Source organism: Phlebotomus papatasi, chromosome 3, assembly GCF_024763615.1.
Source record: "Phlebotomus papatasi isolate M1 chromosome 3, Ppap_2.1, whole genome shotgun sequence".
Taxonomy (NCBI): Eukaryota; Metazoa; Arthropoda; class Insecta; order Diptera; family Psychodidae; genus Phlebotomus; species Phlebotomus papatasi.
This window is the reverse complement of record NC_077224.1, coordinates 76,056,000-76,074,714: the sequence shown is the minus strand read 5'-3', so window position 1 is coordinate 76,074,714 and position 18,715 is coordinate 76,056,000. Positions and strand designations below refer to the sequence as shown.

The following is an 18,715-nucleotide window of genomic DNA, read 5'->3' as shown; positions in this document are numbered from 1 at the left end:
ACCATTGGATCGGCATACGACATTTCCTATGCGTTTTTAAATGCCTCGGGATTTCTCATGCGTGAAAGCAATAAGAAAATTCCAGAGACAAAAGAAAGGATTTAGATTTTAGAAATTCTCAATGGAAATTTATGTACATAATGTGCAGTTTATTCCTTACGGGAGAGAATAAAAAAACAGTTAGGGGAAAATGAAGAAAATGATGCTATTCAATTGTGATTCTCTCTTTATCATGTTTTCCGCATTATCATTTGATCTCGACGGATTGTTTTTTTTCTTCTTGCGCCCTTGATGAGTTGATTAAAAATTTAAAAGGCTGAAACAGAAATTTTGTTCCCACGGTCACTCACACACGCAAAAGCCTACCCATTAAAGAATGCATCGGTAGTATTGGGGAAATGAATGAAATCTTCAAAAATCATCCCCCCTCTTTGACTAAATGCGACTAATGCTGAGGATATTTAATTAGTTTTTCATAGAAATTATACAGTAATTAGATCAAATAGAGACTCTGAATTCAAATCTTTGCATTTTGTGGTGGAAAATTGATAGGAAAGCTAATTTTAGGATTTAAATTTGGAGAAAATATTGGAATCTTCCATGGGAATCACAGACAAATCGTCAGAAAGAGCACACAGTTGACGAGATATATTTTTTCTAGGGGAAATTAAATTGCATTTTCTCTCACCATCTCACTCTCACTCATGGAAAGTATACCGTGAGAAATGTGTAAGAGGGAGAAGGGATTATTTCCAGATGATTTTTCCCACGCCTTTAAATTACAGGGGGACACCAGCATTTGCAACATTTGCCCAAAATACGGGTTTAGGAAGGGTATTTCTCTACAATAGACCCCTCCTTAAAGGCCCACATACCTTTTTGAGGGGTATTTTTGGGGCTAGAAAGTACCCCGAAGCGGTGAAATGAGATAAAATTTCAGCGCCGTCAAGTTGGCAATGTGGAATCCGAACAGGTGTTCATATTTCCATCTCACTCCTACCCATTGCCACGACGTTGGGCGAAATATCTCTCCATCTCGCTCGGTAGTTGTGTACGAGTGTGTTGTGTTGACGCTTCAGTCTCAGGTCTTGGGGGAGAAATATCTACGAAAAATATCATTCTTACTTGGAATTTGTGATAAATAGGACGCTTCTTGTGCTCATCTCCAACTCTAGCTGTACATCCGGCTATGAAGTGGATTAGATGGTTAGAAAAATCACTGTAGGACTTGCTATGAAGTGTTGTGGTGAAAAAGTGTGGTTATGTTTACTCCAGTGACTATTTATCCTGTGAATTTTGTGCAGTTTTTACCCAAAAAGTACCCCAATCACCACAGATATCCCCAACAGATTGATGTAAAGATGACCAGAAAGCACGGCTGAGGGACACTGTGCGTGGGGTTGAGGATTTGGAAATGCATTAGTAAGTGTATTTTAGGGAAGGATTATGCTCTCCGGAAGAGGGATGTTTTTTGTCCATTCGAGGGCACCGCAGTGATTTTTGTCTCTCTGTAGCAGCGAAAAACGCTCCACACCAACATCCACAATGCCATATCAGACATATGGACTGCCCAGCTATGTCCAATCACCACCCAGTCCACCAGCTCAGCAATCGTCCGGACAGGCCAATCAGGCGGCTCATGGGGCCCTTGTGCCCAGGATTGTGGGCAGTGGTGGTGGTGGAGTGGTGCCTGTGGTCACAACACAACCCCAGGCCTCCATAACGGCCGTATACAGGCCCCAGAATGAGGATAAGAGGCTGACGCGTGAGGCAATGGGGCGCTACATGAGGGAGAGAAATGACATGGTTATTGTGATTTTGCATGCAAAGGTGAGAAAGGACGTGTCAGCTGTGATTTTTAGATTATTATTATTTTTTCTTGTGGAGTGAGGGCAGAGATTGGGTGAAGAAATCAACCAAGCTTGACGGAGACTTCTTCATAATTTGCTTTTGCCTCCCGCCCCCTCTTACTTCCCCAGCAATTCTCACTGTGTCTCTAGCACTGAGGTTGGTAATTTAAGAGCCCTCCGGAATACCGTACACTCTATATACACATAATGACGAGATAGTTTCATCTTACTATTGAAAATGATGTGAATATAAAAATGTTTTTAATGTTTGTGAGGAGGCAAAACCTGGGTGAACGGTGAGAATCGCGTCGGTGGGAATTTTTTTTTTGCAGTTATAGAGATCATTTTTTCCTCCTCTTCTCGCTGCTTATTTTTTCGAGAACAATTCCGGCAACCCTGGGAAAATATTTCTGTGGGAATTTTTTTGATGTGGAGATAGAATAAATCTCAGTGACTTCCCAGATGAGGAGTCGCACCAAATCACAGCTATTGTAATCTTAACTAGGGAAGAGATTATTGGCTCTTGGTCGTTTGGCAAATGAACTCACCGGGAAGTTAATGTAGTCTTCTATTTGGATAGATCACGAGAATGGTAGGAGATCCTCAAAAAGGCTTGAAAATCCTAAAATTTTGTTTTCCTTAATTTTTGTTTTTTTTTTATTAAAAAAAATAGTAAAGCATGCTGCTTTGGCATGTTGATTTCTCGTTTTTGTTGAGTCCTATGTTTGAATCAATATTTTGAATAATATATTTGAATTTTATTTTTAATATCGAATCAGTATTTCATATTATAGTAAAAAATTAAAATTATGTTTTATTGCTTAGTCTGATTTATCTAAAGTTCGTCTTTGTTGCCTTTTCAATACCAGCAAAGAGACTTCTCGCCAAAACTGATTTTGCAAAATTGCTAAAAATTACTCAACCAGATTATAACGTAAATAATTTTTAAAAATTTGTGGAAAAATAAATTCCATGTCAATTTCTTTCATTTACCACAGACCTTTACTTATAAAAATAGTAAAAATTTTAAAATTAATTAATGCCTGAAAATATTTAACCCAGCAGATTTTACACAAATTCCAGTTTAATGCCCAGTGCACAATAATTTTTGTTTGTAAACATGTTTTTAAAATTTCCAATGAGAATGAGCGAGATGACTAAATCTATTAATTTTTTTCTGTTAATTTTTTCCAAAGCTTCACTGCACATTTTTAAGAGGGATGCACCCTAATTAGTGTAGTTTTCAATAAATTGAATTGAATTAATTCGCGTTTATTTAAAATTTGAATTTAATATGTATGATAACTCAGAGATGTTCAAGAATCGTTTGAAACTGAACAATCGTCAAATAAAACTTGGACGTCAATGGTCAAAACCAGGGGGGGCATTAGCTCTGAAAAATGCAACCTGTTTTAGTGTAAAGTTTTTCCTGTTTTCGTACACATTTCACGAGATATCTTCAAAACTACGTAGGTTGCCAATTTAGGATTTTCGGTTGCCTCTTCGTTATTAAATTGGCTTTTATTTTGTATTTGAATTTTTTGCTAATTCATTCTAGAATGACAGATAACAGTTAATAATCTCAAAAGTTTTTTCGGCTCGCTAGAAACATATGGGAAGCATAAGAAACGTCATGCCCCTGGTCAAAACCGTCAAAACGCTACCTGAACAAACTTATTATGACGTTTATTCGATGTGAACGCTTCTTGCCCACCTCTGATATAACTGTATGGGCCTTGACAGATCTGAGGATTAGTCGAGAGACGGCTTAGCGTAATTATATCAGAAATAATGTTCAAAGTACATTTCCATCATTTTCCACTGAGTCGTCCCTCGGCTTAACTCTTTCGCGTCTTTAGGGTCATATATGACCCGGGGAAAAAAGTTTCTTTTTGGTTATTTACATTAATTGAAATCTAACTGGAGTCTTGAGAAAATGAGCCAAGAATCTTACATCCTTCTATTATGATGTCGTGCACGAACAGATAGATTTCAATTAATGTAAATACCCAAAAAAAACTTTTTCCCCGAGTCATGACATTACCCTAAAGACGCGAAAGAGTTAAGTCGTAAGTGTGTCTGGGGCATATGGCTTATACGGTCATAGAAACGTTTATCTGGGAAGACCGGTTGTGAAGTAGGCCGGCAGCCGCAAACAGTTGATTCAAATATATTATATTTGAATTGAATTGAATTCACAATAGAATTTTCAAGCATTCTGAATTGCAAGCATCCCGAGTTGCACGTATTTCGAGGTCACCTGTAAAGAATTTCAGCTACCATAAGCTTATCTGGGCTTATCACTGGTCATTTTCAATTTTAAATAGATTGAGTACAGAAGGTCAACAAAACAAAAAAAAGTTCATTAAAATCTTTTAATGAATAGAGATAGAGAGTCCGGTCAATTTCGTTACAGTAAGACCCACCGTTAGAAAGGTCCTTGATCTTAGATAAAACATACTAAAATTTCTAAATCGCTGCATAAACACCGAAAATACGGTCCGATTAAGTTGTTTTTGGTGGTTTGCGGAATTTTTGTTTTTTTTTTCATTTTGTTTTTTACACTTTAGTTTTTCCAGTTTGTCTTTGGAAATCTTATCTTTCATATATTTTAAACAAGTTTATTTTTTTTAAATAATGAAATAACGACAGTGTTTTTGGATGTTTTTGGTTTCGTCTCCTTTGGGGCAAAGGGAAATTTTCTGTATGACAGACAAAATTTCCGATACTTGTACAAAATGTATATGAAAGACAAGATTTCGAAAGACAAAGTTTCCAAAAAAACAAAAATTACCGAAGACAAAGATTCCAAAGACAAACTGGGAAAAACAAAACTGTAAAAAACAAAATGGAAAAAACGAAGATTCCCGATCCCGTTTTTAGTTATAGCTCAGGTCAGGAAACATCGAGGGAGGAATGTGACCCACCATTGGAAAGATCTCGATCTGAGCTACAACATACTAAAATTTAAAGGAAAAGCATTGTCTAGTTTTTGAAATAATTGACGTCGAATTTTCGAAAATAGATTTTTCAATTAATCGGACCTTCGATTAAATCGGATGAAAATGAATTGTCAAGAAAGTTGTAGTATTTAATTTAACCAAAATTTTTCATATTCTAACAATTAGAACCGGAGATACGGTTACTTGAATATTCAATTTTTGATCCCTTATAGCTCGGGTCAGGGGGGGTCGGGGACTTAAGTTGTTTTTTAATCGAAAGCTCCTAGGGCCAGTTGTAACATACTAAAATTTGAGATCGATCGATGCCATAGGGGTTGAGTTATTGACAAAATCAAAATTTTCGGATTTTTCAAAATAGTGGGAGGAGGGGAATGGAAGGACGGGGATAGATCTGACATCTCCTACTTCTACACTCAGAAAAATAAACGAGTAAAACGTACTCGAATCGATGTTAAATTAACTCTTTTTCCTTGTGATTTTCGATTAGCTATATTTTACTACTTCTATTTAGGTGTAACATTCAGAAGAGTTGTTTCAACTTTTTTATCCTAAAATTTATGTGACAAAAGAGTGTAAATAACTCTTTTTAAGAGTTAAAATAACTCATTTCAAGAGTTAAAATATTTTTTTTAAGAGTTAAAATAAGTTCTTTAAATCCCAAAATAGATAGATTTTGCAATTTTATATAATTTTAATTTCCTTTATTAATATTCTCTTAATCTCAAGTTCTTCATGTTCCGAGCGAAATATCGCATGTGATGCACTGCACACTGCACATGTCTTCATGAAACACTATTAGGCATATTTCTAAGTGATGTTCCATATGAACTTTGTCACACGAAAATCTTCTTGACTGAAGTATATTCTTAAAACGAAAACACTTAAGCATATACTTCAGTCGAGATGAAATTTTACACAAAAGAAATAATAATGGCGTTGATATCAGACAGCTTAATTCAACTCGCACGTAGACTAGTTTTAACTTTATTTACTAAAATTTATAATGAAAAAGAGTAAGAATTACATCGATATTCTTTGAGTTAATTCAACTCGGCGATAGAGTTGCTTCAACTCTACAGTTTTTTTTTCATAAGAGTGTCAAAAAGTGTAGATCCAAAATTTGGGCCCGATCTGACGAGGTCGTATTTCTCTTCGGATAAAAATGTGATATAAAATATTCATTTTATATCTCATTTTGTCCAAGGATCTCCTATTGATACGGGAAATTGGGGCAGAATTAGTTAGGGGTAGGATTAGACATTGGGGTGTTATAGTTTTTTTTTTGGAAAAATTATTGAACAAATTATTATTTATATTCAGAGCAATTAACTCCTTCCCAATCCTAATTTGTTGAAATATTTTTATCAGCCTGATTCAAACAGGTTTTTCGCAAAAAATATGCAAAGAAATATTTTAATTGCTATTATTTAATTAATTTAATTATTAATTAATTATTTTAATTACATTTCCTTTTGTTCCAATTTGCTCATGGTATCAATATCTCTTTGAGACTTGCTACTCTTAAAGCAATTAAATTTACATTTTGACCAATCTGTACTCGCTTTTCTACTAAACACTGAATTTGAATAACAACCGAATTTGACCAATTACGAGTGATTTTAAGACTATTCAATCCCAATCCAATGCGGTGGTGTAAGTGTAAATGTCCTCACTGAATTACCTAAGGGAGCCCCAGTTTCCCTTATATATTCTTAAATTTTTTGGTGTTGTAATTAGAAAGGTTTCGTAAAAGTTAACCCTTCACTGAGAAAAAAGAGGGTGCGATTAAAATTTTTTCCTCATAACTTTAACACTTTTTAGGTTTAAAAATATATCAACATTTTATAATGTTAATTTTACACTTTTATAAGGGTAAAATTAACATGAAAAAGGGTAACTTTAACCCAGAATACACCTAAAAAGGGTAATATTTACACCGATTTTGAATCAATACTGCAGGGTAAAATTAACATTTCCGGAATGTTATTTTAACTTTTTCGGATTTCTCTCACTTAGTGTTTCAGGACGATTGGGTCACCCGTGTCCCATAAAGAAAATTATTTTTCCTGACTACCCAAACTAAAAGAGATAATGAAGAATGGATGGTTTTTTCGACTTTATTGGATCATAAACATCCTAGAAAACATTGTTTTAGAACTTTTTTTTCTGATATTAAAGAAAACACCGTTAGAGGGTTTATTTTGCTTATTCGTTTCTTTTTTATTATTGGTTTTCGATCAGAAAAAAAGCGTCTCGTCCTTAAAGGGTTAACCAATTATCCTTCCTAGATTGCAAATTAAATCCTTGGCATAATTCTTTTGTGTTAATGTTCTCATACCATTAACGACTATACGATTTTCAGATGGTTAAATTAACAATCACACACGTTAAAAGCCTTTAAAGGTTTATCTTAGGTATTTTTAATGTATAACTCACTCTTCCTCATGAAGCAATGGAATGTGTCAGTAATTGGATGGAAATAGAGTACCTTCATGTTGTCTCTTGGCATTTAGGTTGCCCAGAAATCTTATGGGAATGAGAAGAGATTCTTCTGTCCACCACCCTGTATCTACCTCTTTGGCAATGGCTGGCGGCATCGGCAGGAGGAGATGCTGCACAAGGGTGAGTGTCGGGAGGGTGTTCAACTGGGTGCTTACATTGGTATTGGGAATTCTGAGCAAGATAGTCAGCCATTGGATCTGAACAATGACAAGCAATATTGTGCAGCTAAGACTCTCTTTATCTCGGATTCGGACAAACGGAAGCATTTTATGTTGTCCGTGAAGATGTTCTATGGCAATGGTCAGGACATTGGGGTGTTCAATTCGAAGCGGATCAAAGTGATTTCGAAGCCATCGAAGAAGAAGCAATCGCTAAAGAATGCTGATTTGTGCATTGCCAGTGGAACAAATGTTGCACTATTTAATCGTCTACGATCCCAAACGGTATCCACAAGGTATCTTCATGTGGAAAATGGACATTTTCATGCTAGTTCAACACAATGGGGAGCTTTTACAATTCACCTGTTGGATGACAATGAGAGTGAATCTGAGGAGTTTCAGGTGCGCGATGGCTATGTCCATTATGGATCAACGGTGAAGCTAGTGTGTTCAGTGACGGGAATGGCTCTGCCCAGGTTGATAATTCGCAAAGTGGATAAACAAATGGCACTTTTGGAGGCAGATGATCCAGTATCACAGTTGCACAAATGTGCCTTCTACATGAAGGATACTGAACGCATGTATCTCTGTCTGTCGCAGGAGAAGATTATCCAATTTCAGGCTACACCATGCCCAAAGGAGCCCAACAAAGAGATGATCAATGATGGAGCATGCTGGACAATTATTTCCACGGATAAGGCTGAGTATCAGTTTTACGAGGGTATGGGACATGTGAGATCACTCGTGACACCAGTGCCAATAGTCAATTCACTTAATCTCAATGGAGGAGGCGATGTGGCAATGCTGGAGCTCACTGGAGACAATTTTACGCCACATCTTCAAGTTTGGTTTGGTGATGTCGAAGCTGAAACCATGTACAGATGTGCAGAGACTCTTCTCTGTGTTGTCCCGGACATATCACAATTTCGCGGTGAATGGCTCTATGTAAGTTTTCTCTGCCCACAATTTTCTTTTTCCTTTTTTTTCCTTCAGGGATGCTGATGTCTTCTTGTTTTTTTTTTTTTTTTGGGTGATTTTTCTCTGGTTGCAGGTGCGACAGCCGACTCAAGTGCCTATATCTCTGGTGAGGAATGACGGTGTCATTTACGCCACTGGACTTACCTTCACGTACACTCCGGAACCTGGACCGAGGCAGCACTGTGGTCCAGCGGATGATGTTATGAGAGGTAAAGGTAATTCACATTATTCACACCTTAATAATTCAATCACATTCACGGTGCGTAAAATGGGAAGATAGCAAAAAAGAATTTCTCACAAAACTTTAGTTTTTTTAATGACTCTACTTAATATTCATAACAGGGAAATATTTTATTACCGAACAATTTAATTCAGTGATGCAATGGGTAATCAACTTTGAAAATATTCATACATTTTGTTATTTTGCTATTATGCCTGAAAGAAATAGGATAGCAATGAAAATCGCTTAGAAATAGAACAGTTTTTCAGTTTTTAGAGATGAAAAAATTAAAAAGAATACATTTTCTGTGTTATGCCCTAAACACACTTACGACTTAAGCCGAGAGAAGGCTTAATGTAATAATAATCAAAATAATGATCAAACTACATTTCTACCAGGTTCTGACTAATTTGACTCTCGGCTTAAATCAAGAAACGGTTTAGTTAGTGGGAAACTAATGGGAAATTAGCTAAATCTTTATTTTGATTACAATCACGTTAACCCTTTAAGGACGAGACACTTTTTGTGGTCCGAAAATCTATAATAAAAATTAAACTGGTAAACATAATCTATGACAAGTCTTACATCTAACCTTAGAAGGTCCAACAGAGTCTGATTCGGTGTATTTTGTGCTTCTGTGAACGATGGGGATAAAAATAGCTCAAAAATTTAAGCAATTTTCTGACAATATCAATGAATAATATATTTCGCTTTAATGAAAAATATTACGTATAAGTATTGTAGTTTTTATTGCCAAAAGGGTTTTGCTTAAAAAAAATTGGAAGTATAAAAAAATAAATATATTCAATTATGAATTTGAGAATTTAAAAATTCGCCATTTTTGAACTTAAATATTTACTACTTAGCAAATAGCTAGAGATTTGCAAAAAATATTCTAGATTCCTTCAACATTCTTTTTTACAATTATATAACAAACATTAGATAAAAATAACTTTGGGTAGTCAGAAAAAATTATTTTCTTTATGGGACACCGGTGTTCCAATCGTCCTTAAAGGGTTAAGCCGTATCTCTCTTAAGGCGTAAGTTTGTCAAGGGCGTTAGTTCAGTAGAAGGCAAAAGGAGATGAAGGAAGATGTCTTGAATAAAAGATGGAAAGGCATCTCAGCTTTGCTTAATGCTCGATTTAAACTGATTTATAAAAGCAGAAAAATTATCCCAAAATTGAAAATTCGTCAGTTAAATCAGCACTTGTCGTTACTTCCTTTTGACAACTTTTCAGGAGACGAAATTTTCAGTTCAGCATTATTTTTCTTAAAAATGAGTCCTGAATGCAATACTTTTGAGTCAAAATATTAAAAGTGGCACTAATAAACTGTAAATTAACTCGAAAAAATCTTTTCAAAATGATTTAAAAGCTAAGATATTGAGATACATGTTCGATTAAACACAATAATATTTTATCGTAACTTCCATCGTTTATAAAACCGTAACTTCCAATGTATGAAGATCTTGAAAGTTACGACAATTTTCAAAAATGCATTATATCAATTTCAATGACTCTAGTGATAATAAGCGCCTGTATTTGACAAAATTAATTAATTAAACTCATCCCTATCCCTAAAAGCTTTTATTTCATAAATTTTATTGAATAAATTTTTGTTTTGTTTTTAATTAATGACAGATGAGCAGGGATTTTTTCTTACCCTTTTCTCACAAATATTGAATTAAAAATGATTTAATGTTGCATTATTCGCACTGTCTTTGGATATTTGGAAGAGTTTGTGAACGTTTTAATGAGAAATATTACATTTTTGCTGCAAATTGCAAGCCACACAAACGAGCAAAAGAAGTTACGGCAAATGCTGATTAGAGAAAATTTTCCATGAAAATTTGTCGTACCTTCCCCAAAAATGGAACTTACGACAAATTCTGATAAATTTTTATTAATTAAGAGCACTTACGATAATTTCTGTTTAAAATAATTTTTAATGGGCTTATAAAAGTTTCCTTTTCTCAAGTGCGTTTAATAAATAAAATTACACCGTTTTTAAATATGTATATATCCCAAAATCGCAAAAATGAAGTTACGACAAATGCTGATTTAACTGACGAATTGTAAAACGAAAACGCACTTTTTAGAATTTGACCTTTAACTTTTTCCGGACCGTAAAATATCCAACGAGCCAATTTTATGATTTTTAATTCAGACATGTGTTAGCTAAGGAATTAATCGGGCTCCTGCAAAAAATATCCTAGATTTGGACATCCTTATAGTTTTCAATCATCCGCAAGAACCCGGTTTTTAGCGATCCTAAAGTGTCAAAAAAATTGTTTTTTTTTACTAGAGTTTTAAAGCAACTGATATAATTTTAAAGTAGGGGAGACTGGGGTAAAATTTGTCAAGGTGAAAATTTCAAAATTCGATATCTTACATGATAAAAGAGACCGAGACTTCAAATATTAACTAAATGTAGGTAGTTTTCATGAATCTCCTTAATCGTATAAAGTTTTAAAAGATTCGAGCAATGAATGTACAAATAAAAAAAAAACTTTGAAATTTTGAACCCTTTCGGTATATTTTTCTTACACTAAAAGGAAAGCTCGCTACCTTCGGATGTCTCATCCTTCGAACAACTCAATTCTTTTTCTATGTTCTTAATAGATTTGACCCATGCTCTTCTCAAGAAATTTGAGACATTAGACTTTTTATGAATTTAGATTATTTTAATGGGTTAAATTCATTAAAGAAAAAAACATATTAAAAAAAAGAATTGTTCGAAGCTTGAGTCGTTCGTTAAGATAGAGCAATGGACTTATGCAAAGTTGTAGATAAATAAATTTTCTATAAAAATATGTCAACAGAATATATTTTGTTATCATTTATCAAATGATACTTTTACGAATTCATTTCCGATTGTGACCAATGCATTCGGGTTTGGGATTTTAAAACCTTTAAAAGTTACGACTTTGACCAAATCGGTTAAAAAATAAACCCTCAAGAGTGTTTGACTATTGACCTTGAATATAATTTAAGATAGCGATTTAACCGGTCAAATCTATCTCGGATCTAACTATCTATCCTAAATGTGTTAACGGATGAAATGTTCACCTGTACTATCACCAAAACATATCCTAAAATCAATGAGATCGCTAAAATAAAGGAGAAGAGAGAAGAAAGAAAGATTAATTTCGAGATAATGTCATTTTAGTAGGGGTTATCGAAGATCGAAAGTCGATATCTCTTACCGTTTGAATTTTATATAGGTCAGAAATACGCGAAAAATAGTCTTTTCAGAATAAGTCTTTTACCGATACTTTACTGAATCAATGCTGATTGTGACTGATGCAGTCGGGTTTGGAATTTCCACATTTTTCAAATTAATTCAAATTTGACCAGATCCGTTGAAAATTAGACTCTCCAGGGTGGTTGAACTTTGACCTTAAATATAATTCAAGATGACGATTTTTTCGGGGAAAGGTGTCGTCTATAAACGAAATGCTCAGCTGAATTTTCTCCAAACCATATACAAAAATGAAAGAAATCGCCAGTAGGGGAATTCTGTAGTGATATGACAATGTCATATGAGAAATTTTGTTTGGTAAATTCTGGAGCAGGATTAATTAAAGGCCAGTGCGCATCAAATCTATATTGAAAAGAGCTCTATGCTCACGGTAATTAATACGAATCGTATTCTTTAACAGTGTTCCCGAATTTACTTCACAAAAAAAAATCTAAATTTGTCATATGACAATGTCATACGGTTACAGAATTCCCCTACTAATGTTGGATTGTTTGGAGAGGGTGACAAAAGACCTGAAGTCGATATCTCTTATAGCTTAGAATTAACAAATAAAAATTTGTGAATATTAATGGATTTTCGCTTTATTTGGAGCAAAATTAACTAAATAATGAAACTGTGATATAGAAAATTATATTAATAATAATTTAGTACTGTATTTATCATGGAAAAAATGACGTTTCCATTTGGAGTAGCGAAAAGTCTCCATTTGGAGCAGGTTTTGAATTAGCTTAATTTACCCTATTTGAGGTAGAATGTTTATATTTTTTAATTAGGTTCTTACAGATTATTAGATGATTTTTTTGAAAAGAAAAAAAAATTATTATGGGGGCGCGGGGAGCCTCTCTCAAACATGCATCTTAACGGTCGCTGAATTTAACTTCTGTACATTAATTCATTATAAACTCTATTGATTTAGGTAGAGTAACTATCCAAGAACAGAAATTGGCAATCAGAATTCAAATTAGGAAAAAGGGTAAAGGCCAATTTTAACAAATTCGACGGGATGTCGTATTTTCAGTCCGCCATTTTGAGCAAAAATTTTGCATGACGCGAAGCAAGAAAACAAAATGTATTTTCATCTCTGTTGGACTATTTTTCCCTAGTAACTGAAGGAGTAAAGTAATTAAAAATAAATTCCCGACAGCAATTCAAATATTAATTACAAAGAAATAAATCATTTAAAATCACTCAATTTGCGTATGATATATAATACTATGGTAAGGAATGGGTTAATCAATCAGTAATAGACAATTATTGGTTTCTATGTTACATTGAATTTTCACACAAAGTGAATCTCCTGAATAGTTTGTTATATTTGCATGGACAATTAATTTTAAACAAACAATTTCGATTGATCTGCAGTGAGTTGAAGAGGTCAAAAGGTGAAAATGTTGTTTCCTATTTTATGGAAATGTTTGCAGGACGACACCACAATAATAACAACAACAACACCTCATCTACAAATGCACTCCCATCGATGGATGTTCATACGTGGAATTCCCATGGACAGATGCCCTGATTCCGAATGATGTGGGTGAGGGATGGGCAGGATGAGATTCCAGAGATAATGTGCAAGAGTGTGCCGGGGATTGGGACAAAGATTGGTAGGAATTGTGTGAGTGTTTAATTGTAAAATCTTCGGATTTCTTTTTTTCTGTGAGAAATTTTTAAACAAGATTTAAGTGAGAGAGAGAAAAAGAAAAGAAAAAAAATTCTGTGGTGGTGAGTGTTTGAGGAAGATTGTTCAGAGGGATTTCCAGATTGCCAAAGAAGGAGAGAAAACAAGTTTTTTTTATGTTATGATGAAAAATGTGGGAGAAAGTGAGAAAAATGCTCCATCTGGAAATCGTAAGACAGTCAATTTTCCTCCACTTCATTATATATATTTTTTTAATTTTAATTTTCGATAGAACAAAAAGGGTACTGAAGATTCTTTCCATGTTTATTTGATAAAGTAAAAAAAATACAAAGTGTTTGTGAATGACAGAGAAGAGTTAAAATTTATATTTTTTAATATATTCGCTCTGTAAACATTGCTTAAAATGAACACAAAAAAATGAGAGTTGTGAACGGGCATTTTTTTTTCGATGAATCGTGTGAATGAGTTATTAATTTAATATTTAGTTTTAATTTTAGAAAAGACAGTAAAAAAAACAGAACTTCATCTTATTGTTGAGGGACGATTTTCTCACACCCAATTTGCAATTCAAATTGAAGTATTTAAAAAAAGAAGAAAAAAAAGAGAAAAAGAGAGTACATAAAGATTATATCCAGTACAGTAAATGCATGTGTATCGTATAGTTAATTATATTACATAAAAAAAAACCAGCAACGGTGTGTGAGAAAGGATTTATATCAGATTTATCTATTTCTTTCTTAATTTCTTTCAATTATTTAATAGATTTTAATGTTTCGTATTTCTTTCAAATGATTTCTCTATTCTCGAATATACAAGCAATCACAACAAAAAGGGAATCAGAATGGAGAAATTACATTAATTAAAACACAAACCACATTCTTGTCATTAAATTTATTTATGATGTTTTTTTTTTAATTATTTGTAATTTAGTATTTTTGAGGACTTTTACCCCCCATCCACTTTTAATTGATGCTCTCTCTTCTTTCAAACTTTCCTTTTATAAACTATATATTTTCTCTGAAAGAATAATATCTTTTATAAATAAATATATTGAGGTAAAATATATTATTTTTTATTTGTGAAGAGGAAAAACAATCGATGTAATTAAGCATCTTATTTATTTTAGTCATTCTCCATTAGTTTTATATAATATATTTAAAATGAAGAACAGTGAGAAGAAAAAATAGTTAAATATGACTGTCATCGAAGAAATTACAATATTAGTAATATTCTTTATATTTACTATAAATAATGAGTGTAGCTTTTACTGCAGGAAAAGAAAACAAGAATGATACAGAAATGATTACAATATGTATTAATAAAATAGTACGAGAAAAATAAAACAGAAATCAAAACACCTGAAAAACAATCTCTACCGTTACTTTTTACTATTTTTTTTTCAGAGGTTTATTTGAAGGAGAAAAGATGTAATTTTTTTCGTTCTCACGGTGTCAGCAATTCTTTTTTAACATCGTTTTTGCATTCTGGTTTTTTTTTTTTTAATTTCAGCCTTCCTTGGAGATTAGTTATTAGAGATTAAGAAATGCGACGACTAATTCTGATTTTTAGATGTAAGATATTTCTTCAAAATCGACAATGGCAATTAGCAATGAGAAAGGGGAAGACACCTCCGAGATAAACTAAGTTAATGCAGTGTTTGCCAAAGCATTAACAGATCATCGCAATAGACAACAAGCATACGTAAGTAAAGTGATATAATGCGTGGGAAGATTTCAATTATATCTTTCTGCTTTTTTTTCTCCCTTCCTCAATTCTAAATTAAGGAAGATTGCGGAACACAAAGTATTTGAATAATATTCCTCAGTCTTTTGAAGATTAACTTTGAGCAAAAAAAAGAAGTCTATAGTTGAAAATTTTCTCAAATGCCCAATTTTAGCTTGAAAATTTTGGAAGGGGGCTTCTAGAAGATTTTCTAGAGAGCCATTTCCTGCTTATTCATTGTACCTCTTAAGTCGCATGCTTTCTGTGAATCATCTGGACTCTGGACTTATTTCTTGCGTGATGCTTGTCTAGAGATCACGCAATGCGCTAAATTTTCAATTTCAATGATCTCTTAGCTAGTACTTTGTCTTTGTATCCTTCAATCGAGGGAGGGTTATATATTTGGTCTGTATATAGCACATTATTCCCGAGACTAAATTTAATGAAAAATTCAAAGTTCTGCATAAAAAGCCTCGTGACTTGAGCATTTAGTATATTATATACTGACATAAATAATATTGTACTCTTATATCTATATTGTAACATAAAAATGATAAACTTCTTACTTCTAAGGTGGTTTGGGTGAATTTTAACTCTGACCCTAATTTGAAATCAACTAAACTCCAATTAAGAACTGAAAAAGTGAATTTAAAAAAAGTCAAAATTCACATTCTTTTCTGTCTTAAGCGTTGCATATCGATCGCTCAGTATAAGAAACGAATAACTCGTAGTATGAGCGCGATTTGAAACTGAAATTTTACATGTAGAGTATAGGATTTTGGAGATTTAAAATTTCTATAACTTTGAAAATAATTAACTTTCAAGTACAGTGGTCGCTTTGTTATCCGGATGATTGGGAGACAATATGATAGAGGGCAAATTAATGAAATCGTACACGCACCCGTCAGCTCTTTAGAGGCCGAGAAAAATCTATATAAAGTACTTGCTGCACGTACTCAAGAATCTGCGGGGCGTGCGAGTGGATTTCTCCAGGCCACTAAAGAGCTGACGGGTGCGAGTACAATTTCAATAATTTGCCCTCAGATGTCCGCTTCGTTATCCGGATGGATTTTTTTGAATTTGTTCAACGTCTCGCAAATATAATACAAGTTTTCTTTGTAGAATTAGAATAAAAGTTTTAAACAAGATTAAAAAGACATAATTAGAGAATTCTATGCTATTATACTTCATTTATTAAACAAAAACATCACAGGATAATTCATTTTCATTACTGAACACATACAGTAGACTCTCGCTCAATCGGCTCTTTTTCAATCGGGCGAAAAATTTTGCTGACAATTTTCACGTTTAATTATGAAGCTAATTTGCTCAAATTCGCTGTAGTTCTTTCTATTTTATCGTAATTCTCTATAATTTAGCGCTTTTTGTTTAATTTACAAAGGATTTGACGCCCAAATCTATCGATAAACCGGATGACATTTTGCCCCAAATGCCCAATTGAGAGGAAGTCTACTGTATGCATATACATGACCTCAAACTTATTTCAAATGTAACCGTCGATAACTCGTTCGGATTAGAGAGCGGGCACTTTATATATTATACAGGGAAGGTAGAGGGTATAAAGAAGTATCCAAAAATCAAATAAAACGATTTTTTTTTTAAAAATCGAGTTGTTCGACTTATATTCTAAGTCGTCGATATGTCTATCCTACTCTTTCGCACTCTTCGACTTGTTTTGAACATCACACCAAATTAAATTTAGTTCTGTCTAATTTTGTGACCGAAAGCGTGGTATAGACTTACGCTACCTTTAGAAAAAGAAAAGGACGCGAATTTTGATCTCATGACATTACCGAGTTAAAAGTTGTGCCGAAGGTATAATAATAATAATTAATACACAGTGGCGGATATAGGGGGTAGCAAAGAGGCAATGCTGACGGGGCTCTTCTTACCCCAAGGGATCCTCCCTGAACAGTTCTCTTAATTATTTTGTATGTTTTTTTAGCTAATAAGACATTAAATTTTGTCCATCCGGGCTCCCCTTACACTGAGAAAAAACTGGGGTGCGATTAATTTTTTTTCCTCATAACTTTAACACTTTTTCAGGTGCAAAAATTTATTAACATTTTTTAATGTTAATATTACACCTTTTTAAGGGTAAAATTAACATGAAAAAGGGTAACTTTAACCCCCAATACACCTAAAAAGGGTAATATTTACACCGATTTCGGATCAATACTGCAGGGTAAAATAAACATTTTCGGAATGTTATTTTAACTTTTTCGGAATTCTCTCAGTGTACATTGCAGGCTTTAACCCTTTAAGAACGATTGGAACACCGTTGTCCCATAAAGACAAAAATTTTTCGTGACTACCTAAAGTTATTTCTTTAGGTTGAATAAATCTAGGATATTTTTTGCAAGTCTTCAGTTATTTGCTATATAGTAAATTTTTAAGCTCAAAAATGACGAATTTTTAAATTCTCATAATGATAAAATTAATTTTAATTATTTTTTTTAAACTTCAAATTTTTTTTTTAAGCAAAACCGTTTTGGAAAAAGAAAGTACAATACTCAAATACAGTAGACTCTCGCAAATTCGGCTCTTTTAAGATCGGGCTACTTTTTATTTCGGGCAGCGGTTACATTTGAAAAAAGTTTGTTGTCATTTTTCAAGTTTGATTATGATTATCAAATGAATCAAATATGCTCAAATTTAGCATGGTTTTTCTTAGTTTTGATGTGATTTTGCATTATGGAGGGATTTTCATGCAATTTACGATATATATGAGTGTGTAAACTCAATATCTATAAGCACATGTCGCCCGAATTTCTGTCTAATTCGGCTGACATTTCGGTCCTATATGCCCGAATTTGAGAGAGTCTACTGTATATAATGTTTTCCATTAAAGTGAAAATTATCATTCATTATTATTGTCAGAAAAATTACTTAAAATTTTAGGCTACTTTTGTCCCTATCGCTCATAGAGATAAAAAATACACCGAATCGGATTAAACACTAAACAAAGATGTAGCGAACGTTGGCACGGAGGGGCCGTTGCTTTCTTTTCACGATATTCAAGAACAAGAAATAAAAATAAAAATTATAAACCAAAAATAATTCAAAAACATTAAGAATCAGCTCAACTGAAGACCATCTTCACCCAAGGCGCTTTCACTGTTTTGAAATGTGTTTTGTTGGATTTAATGTCCTTTCCAAAAAATTCGAAATCAAATAATTTGGATTAAAAATTGATAAAAGATAAAAACCGATGAAAAATATTAAGTTTTGTACAAAATCAAATACGTGTAAAATCTTCAAAATATACATTCAAGAGAACTTTGGGAGAATTTTTTATCAACTTTTCTCAAAGGAAGCTAAAATGTCGTTTTGGAGGAGGTAGGGAATATCTCTCAAGAGCCTTCGACATTAGATGCCCAAAATAATCGCAATAGAGTT

General features: G+C 33.4%; 1 protein-coding gene across 4 annotated transcripts; it reads left to right on the top strand.

Moving 5' to 3' along the window:
• The first annotated feature begins 1,039 nt into the window (after positions 1-1,039).
• On the top strand, positions 1,040-14,939 carry LOC129805811 (suppressor of hairless protein). 4 transcript variants are annotated; one of them, XM_055853991.1, is made up of 5 exons: positions 1,040-1,422; positions 1,515-1,830; positions 7,327-8,418; positions 8,525-8,660; positions 13,356-14,939. In XM_055853991.1, exons 1-5 carry the CDS (start codon positions 1,415-1,417, stop codon positions 13,451-13,453), a joined length of 1,650 nt encoding a protein of 549 aa, XP_055709966.1. In that variant the 5' UTR covers positions 1,040-1,414; the 3' UTR covers positions 13,454-14,939. The 4 variants fall into 4 exon arrangements, with proteins under 4 accessions (XP_055709966.1, XP_055709964.1, XP_055709967.1 ...); XM_055853989.1 differs by having other exon boundaries at positions 8,525-8,666; XM_055853992.1 differs by having other exon boundaries at positions 1,049-1,422; positions 1,518-1,830.
• The last annotated feature ends 3,776 nt before the right edge of the window (positions 14,940-18,715 follow it).